We start from the raw sequence: 17,992 nt of genomic DNA on the forward strand, positions 1-17,992 counted from the left end.
AAAGAATAATGGACTGTTGGTTTAGTGAGGTCAAATTTTTTATTTATATTTTCAGATATGTATACACATAAACGTATATAAAAACACACACACAACCTTTCAAAAGTGTTGGGTCTGTAACATTTTAGGTTTTTAAAGAAGTCAATTTTGCTCACCGAGGCTGTATTTATTTGATCAAAAATACAGTAAAATGCTAATTTTGTGAAATATTATAATTTAAAATAACGGTTTTCTATTTCAATGCATTTATATATTTTAAAATGTAATTTATTCCTGTTATGGCAAAGCTGAATTTTCTCCTGTGTCACATGATCCAGTAATAACTATGCTGATTTGGTGCTCAAGAAACATTTCTATTATTATCAGTTGATTTTTTTTTTTTTACATACATTAATACATTTGTTCAGGATAATTTGATGAATAGAAGATTCAAAAGAACTGCATTTATTTGAAATAAAAATATTTTGTAACCATGTATAAATCTTTAATGTCACTCAGTTTAATACATCCTTAGTACATCCTAAGTATTGTATACTGTACAAGTTTATAAGTGTATATAAAAAGTATTAACTGTCCCCAAACTTTTGAGCTATTTTCATTGGTGAAGCAAAATAGACAAATTGACTGGCAATATTGGGTCCAAAATGTAAATCATCCAGTAATGGTCATAATAATAATGTGTCCCATGCTGTTTTTGAAACCCATCTCGAAATTCCTGCATCTCGAAATCTCTAAACCCCTGCGTTTAGTTGCGCTCCATCTAGTAGCTGATCTTCAAAACAAGTATTTTTGTACTTTCCTAATGCTCATGAGCTTTATATGAGCTTCAGTTAAGCCGAAAGCAACATGGTCAGTTCTTTTGTAACACATTTTTTGACCATGACTGTGACCTGCTACTCTGTTACCCAACAGCACTGCCTTTATCGAGCAATGTTCTCACAGATGGCTAAATCCTAAACTAGTCTCTCATCATTCAGGCTTTTTCTTCATTTTAAGTGGTGATCCGCCGACCCGGGGCAGCATGTTAGCTGATCAGATTGACATTGATTTTATTCAGATTGACATTGGCTTCGCGTCCATTGCAATAGTTAATGGTTATTCAGAAAGTGAGGTTTGATGGGAGAGCTTTTGATGTGCAGCCAGGCCTAAGGCTGTGGCTGCCATTGAAAATTGCCATGTGCTGATCTGCTACATTAAGCGGGCAGTGTTCCCAACAGAGGCCTTTGGAATTTAGGCATTGTATGCGTTTATGACTTTGTGGCTTTGTTTTTTTACACATAAGTCACTGATACTCATTATGCACACATTTGCACAGATAGACAGCAAGTGATCTTCAAATCATGCAAAATTATTGATGCTTTCATGCAGTGGGGTCCAAAAGTCTGAGAACATTAGTGGAAACGCTTGAAACAAAAGTTACAATTATGTGAAAAAGTTAGTTAACATTAGTTAATGTATTAACTAACAATGAGCAATATAGTTCTTACAGTATTCATACATTTTTGTTTAATTAAATAGTTAATAGTTAAATAGCTAATAGTTAATTCATGTTAGCTCAGGACTATTAAATAATATGGTTTCACTTTAAAATAAGGTCTCATTTGTTAACTATAGTTAATGCATTAACTAACAATGAGCAATACATTTATTACAGTATTTATTCATCTTTGTTAATGTTAGTTAATAAACATAGTTTTTCATTGTTTGTTCATGTTAGTTCACAATGCATTATTTAATTTTAACAAATACAACATTTTATTTTAATATTTAGTAAATGTTGGAATTAACATTAAATAAGATTAATAAATGCTTTAGAACTATTGTTTATTATTAGTTCATGGTAACTAAAGTAGTTAACTAACTAATGAAACCTTATTGTAAATTAAACCTGTAGTGTTACCAATAATATTAACCAATAATAAAAAAAGGATTTTAATGATGTGTTGAAATATGTTTGCAGATATTTAGGAAACATCAGGGTTTTTCCTGGGTGAAAAATGGTCTTCGGTGGTGGCGAACGAACACCGTCATCCACAAACACAGTACAAAAGAAAAAGTACTAAAGCCCAGTACTGACAATAAAACCAAATAAAAGCATAACTGCTTGTAATATAAACGTATGCTATTTATTTATTAAATAAATAAAGAAAACACTGCCAGGACAAGACCATAAGACAAAGTGCTATTTAAATTAATAAATTAAATATTTAAACTATTTAAATATTAGTAAACAATGCACTGATCATTTGACATAGCCTACAGTATCAGATTGTATTGTTCAGATTGAGTTGCACATTTAAATATGGTTGTCAATCCAGAAACTTTGCAATGTGTGGTTAGCAGCATGAAAAACATATACTTTACACTAGGGGTGTAACAGTACACAGAAGTCATGGTTCGACATAGATATATACACTAGATTTCGCCTTGGCTATGGCAGTTCATTGGAATGGATACGTCACTAGAGCCGTCATCTTGGAACAGGGGAGCCCCTCCTCTTTAATTCATCAGCGTCAATGTAGGAAAAGGTCTGACGGAAATAAAATCACCATAAATCGTCATGAATGCGATTTTCTAGTTGTTTTGGTTCGTTCCCAACGGTCGGACATGTATTTATCATTGAGTCCAGAGAAATTGTAAAAAATTAAAAAAATGTAATCCCTTGCTGTCTGGTTTTTAGATTTCGTTCGTGTGAACATCCATACGCAACACAAAAGTCCGGCTTCAACTATGAATTCAGCGTTACCTAGCTACTTCCTATAACAAGACCCCTGTTCCAAGAAGGTGGCGGTTTTGACGCATACTTAGAACTCCAAGGCGACATCTAGTATATATACCTATGACGTCTCGGTACATACCTCGGTATTGGGGTCACGGTTCGATGCGAGTTCAGTATAACAGGAAAAAGCTACAAATTCCCAATGCTAGGTTTCTTTTCGTTTATTTTGAACGGACAGTAGTGGAAATTACAATTTGTTCCACATAGCGGCATTTAGTCCCCTAGTTCCTTTAATACAGCATCCTTTATTGTTTTAAAGCTGCAGTAGGGGATCTGGGAAATGCTAACGCTAACCTGCTAGCACTGCAAGCACCCTCTAAATCGCTGTCCAAAGCTATGCCTCCTCCAAAACACATGAAGGCGCACACACACACACAGCTGCTCTGTCTCAAAGCACATAACATTACAATAATCATGAACGTAAACAACTTAGAGAGCTTGTACCTGACTGCTGCAGTTCATTGCGGTGTTGATACTGTTGACATGGAGACGCATAACGTTAATTCCGAGTCTGAATTCCGTGAACAGCTCCGGTTAGAACATCACGGGTTGGCGTCTCTTAATTACGGTAGTTATTGTGTGAACGCAGCATAAGCTGGTTGTTTTGAAGGAACTGTAAATATTGGCTGCTGTTTGATTGCGGTGCTCCGTGACCAACGTCTGTCTGTACTCTGCATTGCATGAAACACGCTGATGACGTATGATGTCTGCGCGAACAGGGTACACGAGGGTATGTAAAAACAAATGTTGACAGGCAGGTAGGATGTCGTTTTTCATTCGGACCGAATATAATAATTGGATTTACATTTTGTGGTACTACGCCTTCCACAGACGATATATATTTATAAAAATACATTTAGACTGTTTAACATAGTGATTGCTATCAGGATATGAGGAGACTTTCAACCAGTATACCAAAAACAACTCAGTAAAATAGAGAATCACCTATTGCATCTTTAAGCACTAAGCAGTATACAAAATGCACTCTTGCATAGGTTTTTTTTTTTTGTAGGGCTGATAAAATCGAAAGGTATTTGGTCACAATCAGCTACAAAACTTTTAAAAAAGCATCTCTTGTGTTATAAGAGTACAAAATAAATAGAATAATGAAAAATAAAACTTATGCAGATATTAGTTTTCTTTGCGCGCAAGTCCTTTAACTTGCGGTGACAACGGCTGATCCATAAAGTTCAATATTACACTTTTTCATGAAATCACGGAAAGATGAGCAAAAAGGGGAAAAAGAGGCTACTTCACCTTTCTATGAGGAGACAGCGAGTGAAGCAGCACATGAGGCTTCCCATTCCCACGACACTCATATTTCATCACTGAACTGCAGTAGTGAGACTTAAACGACACAAATCGGCACAATGCAAAATTATTTTGTCTAATAACAGCAGAAACAACTTAAAATACTCCGGCATGTATTGTCATACAGATACGAGCAAGAAATCACTCAAAACTGTAAAGGGTCTTTTTTATTTGTGTACACTCTTTTGTAAAATAAAAAAAACAGACAGGATGCCAACTTCTGCCATTCCGGTTTCCTTTCCGTGACATTAGTGGAGCGCATCACAAAAATGAATGGAAAGTCAGCGTATAGGCTACTAGCAAGCTTTTGTGGGCCATCTGAACTCGCCAATGGTGAGTGGCCATTCTTGTTTTGGGTTGGTGCATAGATCGTCTCTCCTTCTGCTCCTCTTTTTGCTGTCAGCAAACAGCACTGCATTACCACACGCATCTACAGTACATCTAGTTTGGGTGTTGATTTCAATTTTCCAAAAAGTTTTTTTTTTTTAAATGGCTTACTGTACCTTTAACAAATGGAACCTTATCGTAAAGTTTTACCAAATATTCTGTTTATTTCCATGTTTAAATTAGATTACAAATTTTCACATCCAAACCCCATTGTTCGTTCAAGAGACATCAGTGTATCCATGTGTTTGTGTGTCTCTGTGTGGTCTGCCATGCTAATTACTGAAGCGGTCAGGACACGGGACACCATGTTCTAAGAAATAGAGTGATTAAAGTGAAAGAGATGGAGACAAAGAGATGAACGCTTCCTGTCTTCAGTCCTAAGTAATGTGACTTTGCTTTTGGATCACTGATTAAAAAGTGAATGAACATGTAGCAGAGGATCATGCTCTGATTTAAGCAGTCATGCCTGCGTTTCATAAATACTGTAGCACACGCACTTCTAGCTGTTTACTCTCTGATTCATGTCAACTCTTATGTCCATTTCCAATGAACACATCACTTGTGAGGAACACGTACCAGAAATTCAGCAGATTGTTTTTTCATACTTTCATTTTTTTATGTTTTTATGTTCAGCATCTGTGAGAAAACAAGCTTCATACATGCATTTAACAGGTTCTAGTCTACAACATGCTACTATGTATTTAACACTGGATCTTTACACACTCTATAGATGTAGTCCTACAAAAATAGATGTGGCAAAAAAAGAAAGGCAACAATTTGCATTTGCTTTTTTCTAATTATGTTCAATTGCATAATTATTTTAACTTAATATTGTGAGTGAATTTACTCACCCTTATGTTTCAATTCAAACCATAACTTTTCTACTTCAATAATCTTTTTCTTCTTCACTAATTTTTACAATGTTGGGAACCAAACAGTTTTGGAGACCAATTACTTACATTGCATGGACAACAAACATTTCTCAAAATATATTGTTTTATTTTCTATTAAGAAAGAAAGTCATACAAGTTTGGAACAACATGAGGATGAGTAAATGATGACATGCTGTAATTGCCATATTTGGGTGAATTATCCCTTTTAAAATGTTAAGTTAACATGAAAATTTCTTAAGTTTTATCAGCTCTATGTAAAGTTTCCCCTTTATTTTCTCACATTATTTTACATTTCTCAAGTTATTAAATGTGACAAAAATATCAGCAACAAATCAATCAATCAGTGTAGACCTGTTTAAAAAAAAAAAAAGTATTTTATATTGACAGCATTGAGTTGCTTAAATTTTGTTTTAGAAAGTTGTATTGTTAGAACACAATACAACTTTAGGTAAATCTTTGTTTTTTTCCCCAACATCATTTACTTGATCTAAGAAAATGTATAATATATCATGTTAGTAATTTAAAACCCGATTTGCTTCTTGTCACTATAGGAGAGTTTACCAGGCAGGAACTTCACATTTTGGCAGTGGTTTGATGGTGTCATGGAACTTACTAAAAAACACCTGAAGCCCCACTGGAATGATGGGTAAGAACTGACTTCTGTGAGAACACGAAGACATATAAACATCACACTCCTACAGATTTATTGTCGAAGATAACAATTCATCCATGTGTAAAACCTAAAAAGAAAATCTATCTTTGTTGCTCAGTCAGTGAACAAACAGAGAAAGAATAAATGCTGTTTCTCCTCACATAACAACATTTCTTACACTCATCTGAGAACGGTGCCGTTTACACTGTCTGACCTAGTGAATATCATGAAGAAATAACAGTGACATTTATTAGTCTTTCGGTTATATGTGACTTTCAATGGAAAGTGCACTTTTTTGACAGGCAAGAAAATGCCACAATTATTTATGATATATTGAAATATAAATTGTATTTATGCATGTAATTTAATTGTTTCCCTTGAAAAAGTAAAGTGAGGGATTACTCTTAATTTTTTTGTAATTTAATTACAGTTACTTCTGATTGAATTGCATTAAATACTGTATAGATATACTATAAAACAATTCTTTATAAAACATTGTGGATTTAACATCAACATTTAACGTCTAATGTTAAAATGTATGTTTTTAATGTAACCTTCTCCCTTTAAATACTTTGGTAAATACCTGACAGTTCAAGAATAATTTATACAATTTTATATTATTTATTTGATAGATTTAAAAGTTTCATGTCTATCCTTGTATTGTTCAACTGGTCGAGGTTGATATGGGATTTAGAAAGTAATTTGTAATAAGTAATGCAATACATTTTTAGACAGAGAAGTTAGTACATTAATCCAATTAAACTGTTGAAGATGTAATCGGTAGCTAGTAATTAATTAGAGTAACTTTCTGTTACGGAACGACAGAGGCAGGATGCAATTGCAAAGAACGCTATTTATTATCTCAAAACGGTCAGAAAGGTATACACACACACGTGACACAACACAGAGGAATGGTCGAGCGGACAACAGCGCTGGATGTGAGGTGATGCAGGGACCTCGGTGGACAACAGGTGGTGGTGCTCTGTGATCCGATGGTAGTGCTCTGTGGTCCAACAATGGTGCTCTGTGATCCAGTGGTAATCCCAATACGGTGCTCTGTGGTCCAGTGAAGGTGAAGAGAATCCAACGAGCCGACACGACGAGAGAACACAGGGAAATCCACAATCCAGGAAGACAGACACGGGAACAGGAACAGGAAAACGCCAGGGAAACCATACAACGATCTGACAACATGAGACAGCAGTTACTGACCCTCCCCTAGGAACACCTCCTGGCGTTCCTCGACGGACTTACCTGTCGATTGTAATCATCGATCAGGGAGGGATCCAGAATGTCCCTAGCAGGAACCCAACTTCTCTCCTCCGCACCGTAACCTTCCCAATCCACCAGGTACTGGAATCCGCGTCCACTTCTTCTCGAGTCCAGAATGCGATTCACAGAATAAGATGGTTCCCCATCTACGAGTCGCGGCGGGGGGGGAACTGGGACCGGCGGATTAATGGGTGCATGAAACACAGGCTTAATTTTGGACACATGGAAGGCGGGATGAATTCTCCTGTACGCAGGAGGAAGTTTGAATCGGACTGTCACCGGACTAATGATCTTGGTGACAGGGAATGGGCCAATCAATTTAGGAGCAAGCTTGTTAGATACGGATCGGAGAGGAATGTTTTTAGTAGAAATCCACACTTTTTGACCAACGACGTATATCGGAGGCTTCGACCGGTGGCGATCAGACTTAGCCTTTGTGCGCGCCCCCACTTGGAGAAGAGTCTCACGGGCCCTAGTCCAAGTGTGGCGGCACCTCTGGACGAAGGCGTGAGCAGAGGGGACCGCGACCTCGGACTCCGTACTGGCAAAAACTGGTGGCTGGTAACCTAAACTACCTTCAAACGGTGGATGACACTGATAACGAGTTGTGTGCGTACTCCACCATAGAAAGTTGTTTGCTCCAGGAGGAAGGATTCTTGGAAACCAAACATCGCAACACTCTCTCCAAATCTTGGTTGGCTCTCTCGGTTTGACCATTGCTTTGGGGATGGAACCCCGAAGAAAGACTGACAGTCGCCCCCAGTAACTTACAAAACTCTTGCCAAAATTTGGACACAAATTAGGGACCCCTGTCAGAAACCACGTCCATCGGGAGGCCATGTAAGCGAAATACGTGATCAATAACAGTTACCGCTGTCTCCTTGGCGGAGGGTAATTTGGACAAGGGAATAAAGTGAGCGCTTTCGAGAACCGGTCCACGACGTTCAAAACGACCGTCTTGCCCTGGGAGGGCGGGAGGGCGGTGATAAAATCTAGCGCAATGTGGGACCAGGGTCTCGAAGGGACAGACAGCGGTTGGAGTAACCCATCTGGGGGTCGATTGGAGGATTTACCAGTGGCACAAACCGAGCAAGCCAAGACAAAACTGCGGATGTCACGAGCCATAAGTGGCCACCAGAATGCTTTACTAAAAATCTGATGCGATTAGCTCCTGGATGACAGGCCACGCTGGAACAATGCCCCCACTGAATAACGTCGGACCGACACTCCTCTGGCACAAATAAGCGATTCGGTGGGTAATCAATTGGTCAAAAATACGAGATAAAGAATCGGGTTTGATGTTCTTGGAACCCGGGCGGTACGAAAGAGAAAAGTCAAAACGTCCAAAAAAAAGTGCCCATCGAGCCTGCCTAGAGTTGAGTCGGGTTTTAATATACTCTAGATTCTTGTGATCGGTCCATACGATAAAAGGTACCCCTGACCCGTCTAACCAGTGACGCCATTCTTCCAGTGCTAACTTGACTGCAAACAACTCTCTGTTACCAATGTCATAGTTACGCTCGGCAGGTGATAAACGATAGGACAGAAACGCGCAAGGGTGCATCTTGTCGTCTGTGGAAGAACTTTGGGAAAGAACTGCTCCTACCCCCACCTCTGACGCGTCGACCTCCACCACGAACTGACGTAATGGATCAGGGGCAACGAGGATGGGTGCCGAAACAAATCGGCTCTTAAGTTTAGCGAATACAGCCTCGGCTGTATCGGACCACCTGAACGTCGTTCTGGGGGAGGTCAAGGCAGTCAGAGGTGCGGCTAGTTGGCTGAAGTAGCGAATAAAACCCCGATAAAAATTGGCGAACCCCAGGGACCTCTGTAGGGCCTTACGGGAATCTGGATTTGGCCAATCAATCACAGCCTTAACCTTGTCAGGATCCATATGCATTCCCTCAGACGAGACGATGTACCCTAGGAAAGGAACAGACTGTGCATGAAAAACGCATTTCTCCGCCTTGACAAAAAGCCCATTCTCTAACAACCTCTGAAGCACTCGTCTGACGTGTTGAACGTGTTCCCTGAGAGAAGATGAAAATATCAATATGTCATCCAGGTAAACATATATGAATTGGTCGACCATATCTCTCAACACGTCATTGACGAGTGCCTGGAAGACCACTGGGGAGTTGGACAGCCCGAACGGCATGACCAAGTATTCAAAGTGCCCCCTAGGGGTATTGAACGCGGTCTTCCATTCATCGCCCTTCCTTATGCGAACCAAATGATAAGCGTTACGTAAATCCAGTTTTGTGAAGACGGATACTCCCTGTAATCGCTCGAAGGCTGAAGACATCAACGGCAAAGGATAAGTATTCTTTACCGTAATGTTGGTCAACCCCCGGTAATCAATACACGGTCGCAGAGATCCATCCTTCTTCCCCACAAAAAAGAATCCCGCCCCCGCAGTTGATGAGGAAGGACGAATGAACCTGGATGCCAGAGAATCAGAAATATATTTCTCCATAGCCTCCCTCTCTGGAACAGAAAGTGAATATAATTTGCCTTTAGGCGGACACTTACCCGGCACTAAGTCTATGGCACAGTCATAGGGACAATGCGGAGGAAGAGAAGCAGCACGAGACTTACTGAACACTTCCCTCAGGTCCTGGTACTCCTCGGGCACGTTCGACAAATTCACCGCCTCCTCCTGGAACACAGAGACTGGTACAGACGAACACGCAGACACTAGACATGACTCATAACACATAGTACTCCACATAGACACAGAATTGTGACCCCAATCGACTCTGGGATTGTGTTGTGTGAGCCACGGGTGTCCAAGTACAATGGGTGTAAGTGGAGAGTCCATGAGGAGGAATGTTATTGTCTCAGTGTGATTGCCAGATGTAGTGAGAGTGATGGGTTCAATGTGGCATGTGAAATGATAGGAAGTTGTTGTCCATTGAGAGCATTGATGGCGATCATGTGCGTGAGAGTAGAAACAGGGATGTGAAGACGTTGTGCCAGTCCATAGTCCATAAAATTACCTTCTGCCCCCGAGTATAGTAAAGCCTTAGTGTCATGCGTATGGGTTGCCCACCTAAGTCTTACCGGAAGGAGTGTAGATGATGATGGTGATGAGGTCTACTTGGCGGAGATCCCACACGATAGTCGTCGTCGTCGGCAGCCGTCAGTCTCGGGAGACGATGGGGTAGCTCGGTGTGTCTATCTGCACCGCCGGGAATGGCTGTGCAGACCAATTCTAGAGTGGCAGTCCTTGTCGCAGGAGAAGGGGGATAGCTGGTCAGGCTGCTGTTGCTGCTGCTTCCGCCTAGCTCTCTTTGCCACGGCAGTGTCGTTTCGTGCCGCTTCTGCTTTGATTGTTGCCTGCCGGACTGCTTGTCGCCAAGCGGAGCGATCATCAGCCAGGCTCTCCCATGCGCTGGGGGCAATGCCGCATTGCTTCAAGTCCTTTTTGCAGACGTCTTTGAAGCGCAATTTGGGGCGCCCTGTGGTTCTGGTGCCTTCAGCCAGCTCGCCGTAGAGGAGGTCTTTGGGGATGCGGCCTGCGTCCATCCTCCTGACATGCCCAAGCCAACGCAGCCGTCTTTCGCTGAGCGTTGCATGCATACTGCTCATGTTGGCTCGTTCCAGCACCTCGGTGTTGGGGATCTTGTCCTGCCACTTGATATGCAGTATGCGACGCAGACACCGCATGTGGAAGCTGTTGAGTTTCTTCTCGTGCTTTGCGTAGATGGTCCATGACTCGCTGCCATAGAGGAGCGTACTGAGCACGCAGGCTTGGTACACGCGCAGTCTGGTCGTCTCAGTGAGGCTGGAGTTGTTCCACACTCGCTGATTCAACTTGGCCATGACTGCAGCTGCCTTGGCGATTCTGCTGTTGATCTCAGAGTCGATGGATAGTGAGCTGGAGATCGTGGACCCAAGGTACGTGAAGTTCTCAACAACGTCCAGGCTGTACCCATCGATGGCGGTGTTTGGAGGGGTCTCTGCTCCCTGTATCATGACGTTGGTCTTCTTCAGGCTGATGGTCAATCCAAACTCCTTGCAGGCGTGTGAGAGGCGGTTGACAAGCTGCTGAAGTCTGTCTGCCGTGTGTGAGGTCAAGGCTGCGTCATCAGCGAAGAGCATCTCACGGATGAGTACCCCTGTGACTTTGGTCTTGGCACGGAGACGGGCTATGTTGTAGAGCTTGCCGTCCGACCTGGTGCGGATGTAGACACCCTCGCTGCAGTCTTTGAAGGCGTATTGGAGGAGCATGGAGAAGAAGATACCAAATAGTGTGGGCGCGAGGACGCAGCCTTGTTTCACTCCGCTGCTGACTGGGAAGGCTTCGGATGTTGCGCCGTTGTAGCATACTGTGCTGTGCATATTCTCGTGGAAGGACGTGACCACTGCAAGCAGGTGTGGGGGGCAACCAATCTTCTCCAGCAACCTGAAGAGTCCGCTTCTGCTGACCAGATCAAACGCCTTTGTGAGGTCGATGAAGGCGATGTAGAGTGGCATGTGCTGCTCCTGACACTTCTCCTGCAGCTGGCGTAGTGAGAAGATCATGTCTACTGTTGATCGGCCATCCCTGAAGCCGCACTGGGACTCGGGGTAGACGCGGGAGGCGAGGGTCTGCAGGCGGGCCAGAGCGAGCGGGCGAACACTTTGCCTACAATGCTGAGGAGGGAGATGCCCCGGTAGTTGTTGCAGTCACTACGGTCTCCCTTGTTCTTGTACAGGGTGACAATGTTAGCATCTCGCATGTCCTGGGGGATGTAGCCCTGTTCCCAGCAGAGACAGAGGAGGTCGTGGAGTGGTTGTAGCAGGGCTGGTTTCCCGCTCTTTAGAACCTCTGGAGGGATTCCATCGCTCCCTGGCGCCTTCCTGCAGGCAAGGCAGTCGATGGCTTTGCTGAGCTCGTCCATGGTTGGTGGGGTATCTAGCTCCTTCATGACTGGTAGGTCTAGGATGGCGTTGAGAGCCGTGTCAGTCACCACGTTCAGCGTCGCGTATAGCTCGAGGTAGTGCTCCGTCCATCGCTTCATCTGCTTTTCCTGGTCGGTGATGACCTCGCCCGTCTTGGACTTGAGGGGGGCGGTCTTGGAGGGGGTTGGGCCTGTTGCCTTTTTGATGCCCTCGTACATCCCTCTTGCGTTTCCTGTCTCGGCAGCTCTCTGTATGCTGCTTCAGAGGTTTAGCCAGTAGGTGTTGGCGCAGTGGCGGGCGGTCTGCTGGGCTTTGTTCCTGGCAGTCCGGAGGGATTGTAGGGTACTAGGGCTTGGATTGGCCTTGTAGGCCAGAAGGGCTTTCCTCTTTGCGTCAGTCACGGGCTCCATTTCTTCCCAGTGGGCCTCGTACCAGTCGGCATTTTTCCGCTCCTTCTTCCCGTAGGCGGTGATGGCGGCGTTGTAAACCGCGTCGCGGAGGCGGGGCCACTTGGAGTCGATGGTGTCATCTGCTGACACTCCCTCGCTGAGGGCGTGTTCCAGCCTGCTGATGAACTGCTGGGTTTTCTCAGGATTGCTGGCGCAGCAGGCATTTATGCGTGGGCGACCCTTCTTCTTGGAGTGGTGCAACCTTTTGGGTGTAGTGCGCACCTTGCTTGCTACGAGGGCGTGGTCCGTATCGCAGTCTGCACTGTGGTAACTGCGGGTGAGGAGGACGCAACCAATGTCTGCTCTTCTGGTGATGACTAGGTCAAGCTGGTGCCAGTGGCGGGATCGGGGGTGCCTCCATGACACCTGGTGGATCTCTTTACACTTGAAGAAGGTGTTGGTCACGCACAGGCCGTTGTGGCACAAGAGCTCGAGCAGTCTCTGGCCATTCTCGTTTATCTTCCCCCTCCCAAAGCTTCCGAGGCAGGTGGGCCAAGCCTTGTGGTCAGCTCCTACTCTTGCATTGAAGTCTCCTAAGAGGTAAAGGCCTTCATGGCTTGGCCACCTGGATATCGCTTCATCTAGGGCCTGGTAGAACTCATCTTTTTCCTCGGCGGTGGAGCAGAGGGTTGGGGCGTACACGCTGAGAATGTTGACTGGGCCAGAAGACGTTGACAGCCGGAGGGTGAGTATCCTCTCTGTGCCTGCTGTGGGGAGCTCGGTGAAACTGACAAGTGTGTTCTTCACAGCGAAGCCAACACCATGTTGCCTGGGTTGGTCTGGGGACTTCCCCTGCCAGTAGAAAGTGTAGTTTGTTTCCCTGATGGTGCCGTTGTCAGCCAGCCGGGTCTCCTGTAGGGCGGCAATGTCGACGTTCAGTCGTGACAGTTCCCTGTCAATGACGGCCGTCTTCCTTGCGTCGTCGATCTGCAGAAGGTCTGCGGTTAGTCCTGGACGCATGGTCCTGACGTTCCAGCTAGCGAAACGAAGAGCTGGAGGCTTCTTTCTTGGTTCTTCCTTTGACTTGCCTGGTGCGAGTGTTTAGTGGCCCACTTTTCGAGAGATGCCTCTCTAATCCCCACGCACCCAGTGGGGCAGGTGAGCCATGGCGGGACGGCACCTTACTGGCTGGGGGCTGCCCAGCTTGAGGCGGGCGGTAGCTGTCCAATGAGGCGCGATGACCTCTCCCACCGTCGAAGGGGACCCCTGGCGCTCGCTTCCTTCGCCAATCGGACGAGCTTATAACCGGTAACTGCCCCCTCCCGTGTTGAGTCGACATCTTGCGATGGCGCTGGAGTGTCCTCTCCAGTGGAGCTACAGAGCCTGGGCAGGGTTATATGGAGGGCCAGCTGTTGCCCATGCAGCAGGCCCCCCCTCTCCGCGAAGCTGAAGAATCCAAGGGAAAGACAGAGTCGATACAGCTTGGCTCCAGCTGCGCCGCAGGAGTTGCCGGTGAAGACGATACTATGTCAGGCCGCCTTAGGGACTCCAGCTCCGGATTTTCTGTCAGGGTGTACTCCCTTAGCCTTTCCCCTGAAGGGGTTTGCCGCAAGGCAGCGGAGGTTTGGAATCAGAGTTGCCTTCTCCTAGATGAGCTACCATCCAAGGTTGACGAGCCCCATCTGCCCGAAGCGACTGGTTTTGAGGCGCCAGAGGACCGCCTTTGCCCATTCTCCTGTTAGTGGGAACGGTTTCGCCGGACTTAGTAGCTAAGCCACACGGGAAGGCCAGGAGCTGGACTGGGTTGTCAGAGGCTGTTTGAGACGCACACCATTGAGGGCATTTTATAGGAAGTGGGAGCTTATCCCCACTGCCACCCCCGGTTTAACAACCTTCTTCACATAGGATAGTAGCCTCATTGTTACTACCGGGCTTGATCTTTTACTGGGCATGAGTGGATAAAGTGACCCGTCTTCCTGCAGTATAAACACAGTCCTTGGGATCTCCGCCGTTCTCTCTCCTCCCGGGAAAGCCAAGCTCTACCCACCTGCATGGGCTCGGGATCGGAGATGGGGCCGAAATGGCTGGTTCTGCTGGAAGCGACCCATTCTACTCAGGCGGGCATCCACTCTCAATGCCAGTTCAATGAGTCCATTCAGCCGAGGTGGCAAGTCCAGCATATAAATTTCCCGTTGGACACGGTCAGCCAACCCATGCAGGAATCTATCCCACTGCGCCTCCTCGTTCCATCGGCACTCTGCAGCCAGGGTGCGGAACTGGATAGAATATTCTGACACCGAGCCGTTACCTTGGTGGAGGTCAGCGAGTAGTCTGGCCGCCTCCCTACCCGCTACCGCGCGATCGAAAACCCTCTTCATCTCCTCGGAGAGTGCCTGGAACGAGGCACAGCATGGGTCTTGATTCTTCCACACCGCCGTTCCGCAAAGAGCCGCCTTGCCAGAGAGCAGAGTGATAACAAACGCCACTTTAGATTGTTCTTGACTGAACGTCTGGGGCTGTAAGTCAAAATGCATGGAACAACGAGTCAGGAAAGCTCTGCAAAATTCGGGTTCACCTGCATATCCTTCTGGTGTGGGAAGTCGTGGCTCTCGCTGATGGTGCGGCTCCGGTGGAACGGGTTGAACAGGCGGTGTGGGTGGCGCAGTGGGAACTCTTAGTTGTTGAAGCTGTTGGGTGAGCTCGGACACCTGCGTCACAAGCGCTTGGACCGCCCGACCTGTGTTGGCGATCGACTCTTGCTGTTGATCCATTCTCGTGATGCTCATGGCGGCAAAGTCGTGCTCGTAGCGCCTGCTGCATCCATGATGTGGTCAGATCGTTCTGTTACGGAACGACAGAGTCAGGATGCAATGGCAAAGAACGCTATTTATTATCTCAAAACGGTCAGAAAGGTATACACACACACGTGACACAACACAGAGGAATGGTCGAGCGGACACCAGCGCTGGATGTGAGGTGACGCAGGGACCTCCGTGGACAACAGGTGATGGTGCTCTGTGATCAAATGGTGGTGCTCTGTGGTCCAACGATGGTGCTCTGTGATCCAGTGGTAATCCCAATACGGTGCTCTGTGGTCCAGTGAAGGTGAAGAGAATCCAACGAGCCGACACAATGAGAGACACAGGGAAATCCAGAATCCAGGAAGACAGACACGGGAACAGGAACACGCCTGGGAAAACATACAACGATCTGACACCACGAGACAGCAGTTACTGACATATAAAGGGACAAACAAGTGGAACCAGCTGAAGCCGCTAATCAATGATAATCAGCGGCCACACCCACACACACGCAACAGCACGCAGGACGAGAGAGAGACAGTGAATTGATCAACCGTGACACTTTCCCAACACTGGTCATAACACAGGGGTGTGCAGTCCTGCTCCTGGAGGGCCACTGTCCAGCAGAGTTAAACGCACCTGAATCAGCTAATAAAGGTCTTGCTAGGCATAATCTGCCAGACTGGTGTTTTGAGGCTAGTTGGAGCTAAACTCTGCCGGACAGTGGCCCTCCAAGAACGAGTTTGGACATCCCTGATCTAATGTATCACATTCTTGTTGGATTCTGGTCCTTTTGTGATTTTTTGATATATAACGAATGTATTCATTATGAAGCGCTCTTTGCCATGGCAACTGGCTGATTGAGAGATAGTCCTGGTAAAGACTATACATTAAGGCATTACACTATGGATGGATTAACAAAGGAGTAAGATAAAATATCAAGGAGGGTGATAAAATCTTGCTCGCCCTCTTATTTTCTTATCTTTTTCCTGTTCAACCCCCAGTCACCCAGAACTTCTATTCCTTTGTATACAAATCATAATAAACCTGAAGTGTACACATACGATAACAGCCTCTCTGTGTGCAATTGCCCTTTTCTGCATGCTTTTGTGTTCACGTGTGTTTGTGTGCTTGTACTTCCCAGAGCAATTCTTGGCTTTGTGAATAAACAGCAAGCTCAAGACATGCTGATGTCCAAACCCAACGGAACCTTCCTGTTGCGCTTCAGTGACTCGGAAATCGGTGGCATCACCATAGCCTGGGTGGCAGAGAACCCTAACAAAGCAGGTACAGTAGAACCATTACTTTGCTCCTCCACTGCCATGGCTTGATTGCACTTTATAATATTCTGATTTATAGTACACTCTTAAAAATAAAAGGAATTTAAATGTAAAAAAAAAAAATGTATTATTTTGTTTTGTTTTGTAAATGATAAAAACTCTTATAAAAAATGGCTCACTGAAGGGTTCTTTGGGGAACCAAAAATATAACCTTTTAGAACCTTTATTTTTAGGGACATTTTATGTGCTGTATTCCAAAAAATACCATAAAGTGGCTTTAAATGCACATAAAACTATTTCAAAGCTTCTACAAAAGAGTGTGTATGTGTATTCTTCACAGGGGAAAGGATGGTGTGGAACCTCATGCCATACACAACCAAAGACTTCTCTATCCGCTCCCTGGCAGACCGCATCAGTGACCTGAATCATCTACTGTACCTCTATCCCGACCGGCCCAAAGATGAGGTCTTCTCCAAATACTACACCCCTCCGCTGTGTAAGCTTGATCTTTAATTATCTATAGACAGAATTTTAAATAAAATATTAAAGTTGATCCTTTTTGACATTACTGAATTTATTTATACATCATTCAAAGGTTTGGGGTCAGTATGATTTTTTAAAAGAAATTAATTATTTTATTCAGCAAGGATGCAAGTGACAGGAAAGACATTTATAGTTGTACAAAAGATTACAATTTCAAATCAACGCTGTTCTTTTGAACTTTCTATTCATCAAAGAATCAAGAAAAAAAAAAGATCATATTTCCACAAAAATATGAATCAGCACAACTCTTTTAAACATTGGGAATAATTAGAAATGTTTTGCTGTATTGTTTTTTTTTTTAAACAAATGCAGCCTTGGTGAGCATAAGAGACTTCTTTAAAAACCTAAAATAAAATTCACCAGTCCTAACTTTTGAATTGTAGTGTATATTTACTTATTTATTTATTAATATATTTATTCAAAATTATGTATATGCACTAATATTACATTACATACTTTTTGAGAATTTCGGAGAACATTAAGAGAGTTGAGATTTTTGAAAAGATTCATTAAAAAAAAAATGAAATGAATTAAACTTACCAATACTGTTTTGCAATTTTAAATCAGAGATACCATTAAAACATCTGTCTTAACACCATACTCCGAAGTCACAAGACAAGGACGGATTGTGAATTTAGGCAGTCTTTAGGAAACTTAATGATCATATTAAAAAGCACATTAAAATCCTCACAATAGGCACAAAGATGCTTAATTTGATATACAGTAGCCAGTGAAATCATTATAAATACACTGTGTGTGTGTGTGTGTGTAGTTCAGGTATTTTCTGGGGACTGT

General features: G+C 44.2%; 1 protein-coding gene across 1 annotated transcript in view; it reads left to right on the plus strand.

The window, feature by feature from the left end:
* The window catches only part of stat5a (signal transducer and activator of transcription 5a), a 107,956-nt gene that overhangs the window by 85,325 nt on the left and 4,639 nt on the right, over nt 1-17,992 (plus strand). Inside the window, exons 15-17 of the mRNA XM_077212391.1 lie at nt 5,922-6,016; nt 16,519-16,661; nt 16,995-17,150. Of these exons, the coding sequence (XP_077068506.1) occupies nt 5,922-6,016; nt 16,519-16,661; nt 16,995-17,150 (394 nt within the window). The remainder of the gene's footprint in view (nt 1-5,921; nt 6,017-16,518; nt 16,662-16,994; nt 17,151-17,992) is intronic.

This window comes from Siphateles boraxobius, unplaced genomic scaffold (assembly GCF_051911475.1).
Source record: "Siphateles boraxobius isolate OS27281-9 unplaced genomic scaffold, OSU_SipBor_1 66, whole genome shotgun sequence".
Taxonomy (NCBI): domain Eukaryota; kingdom Metazoa; phylum Chordata; class Actinopteri; order Cypriniformes; family Leuciscidae; genus Siphateles; species Siphateles boraxobius.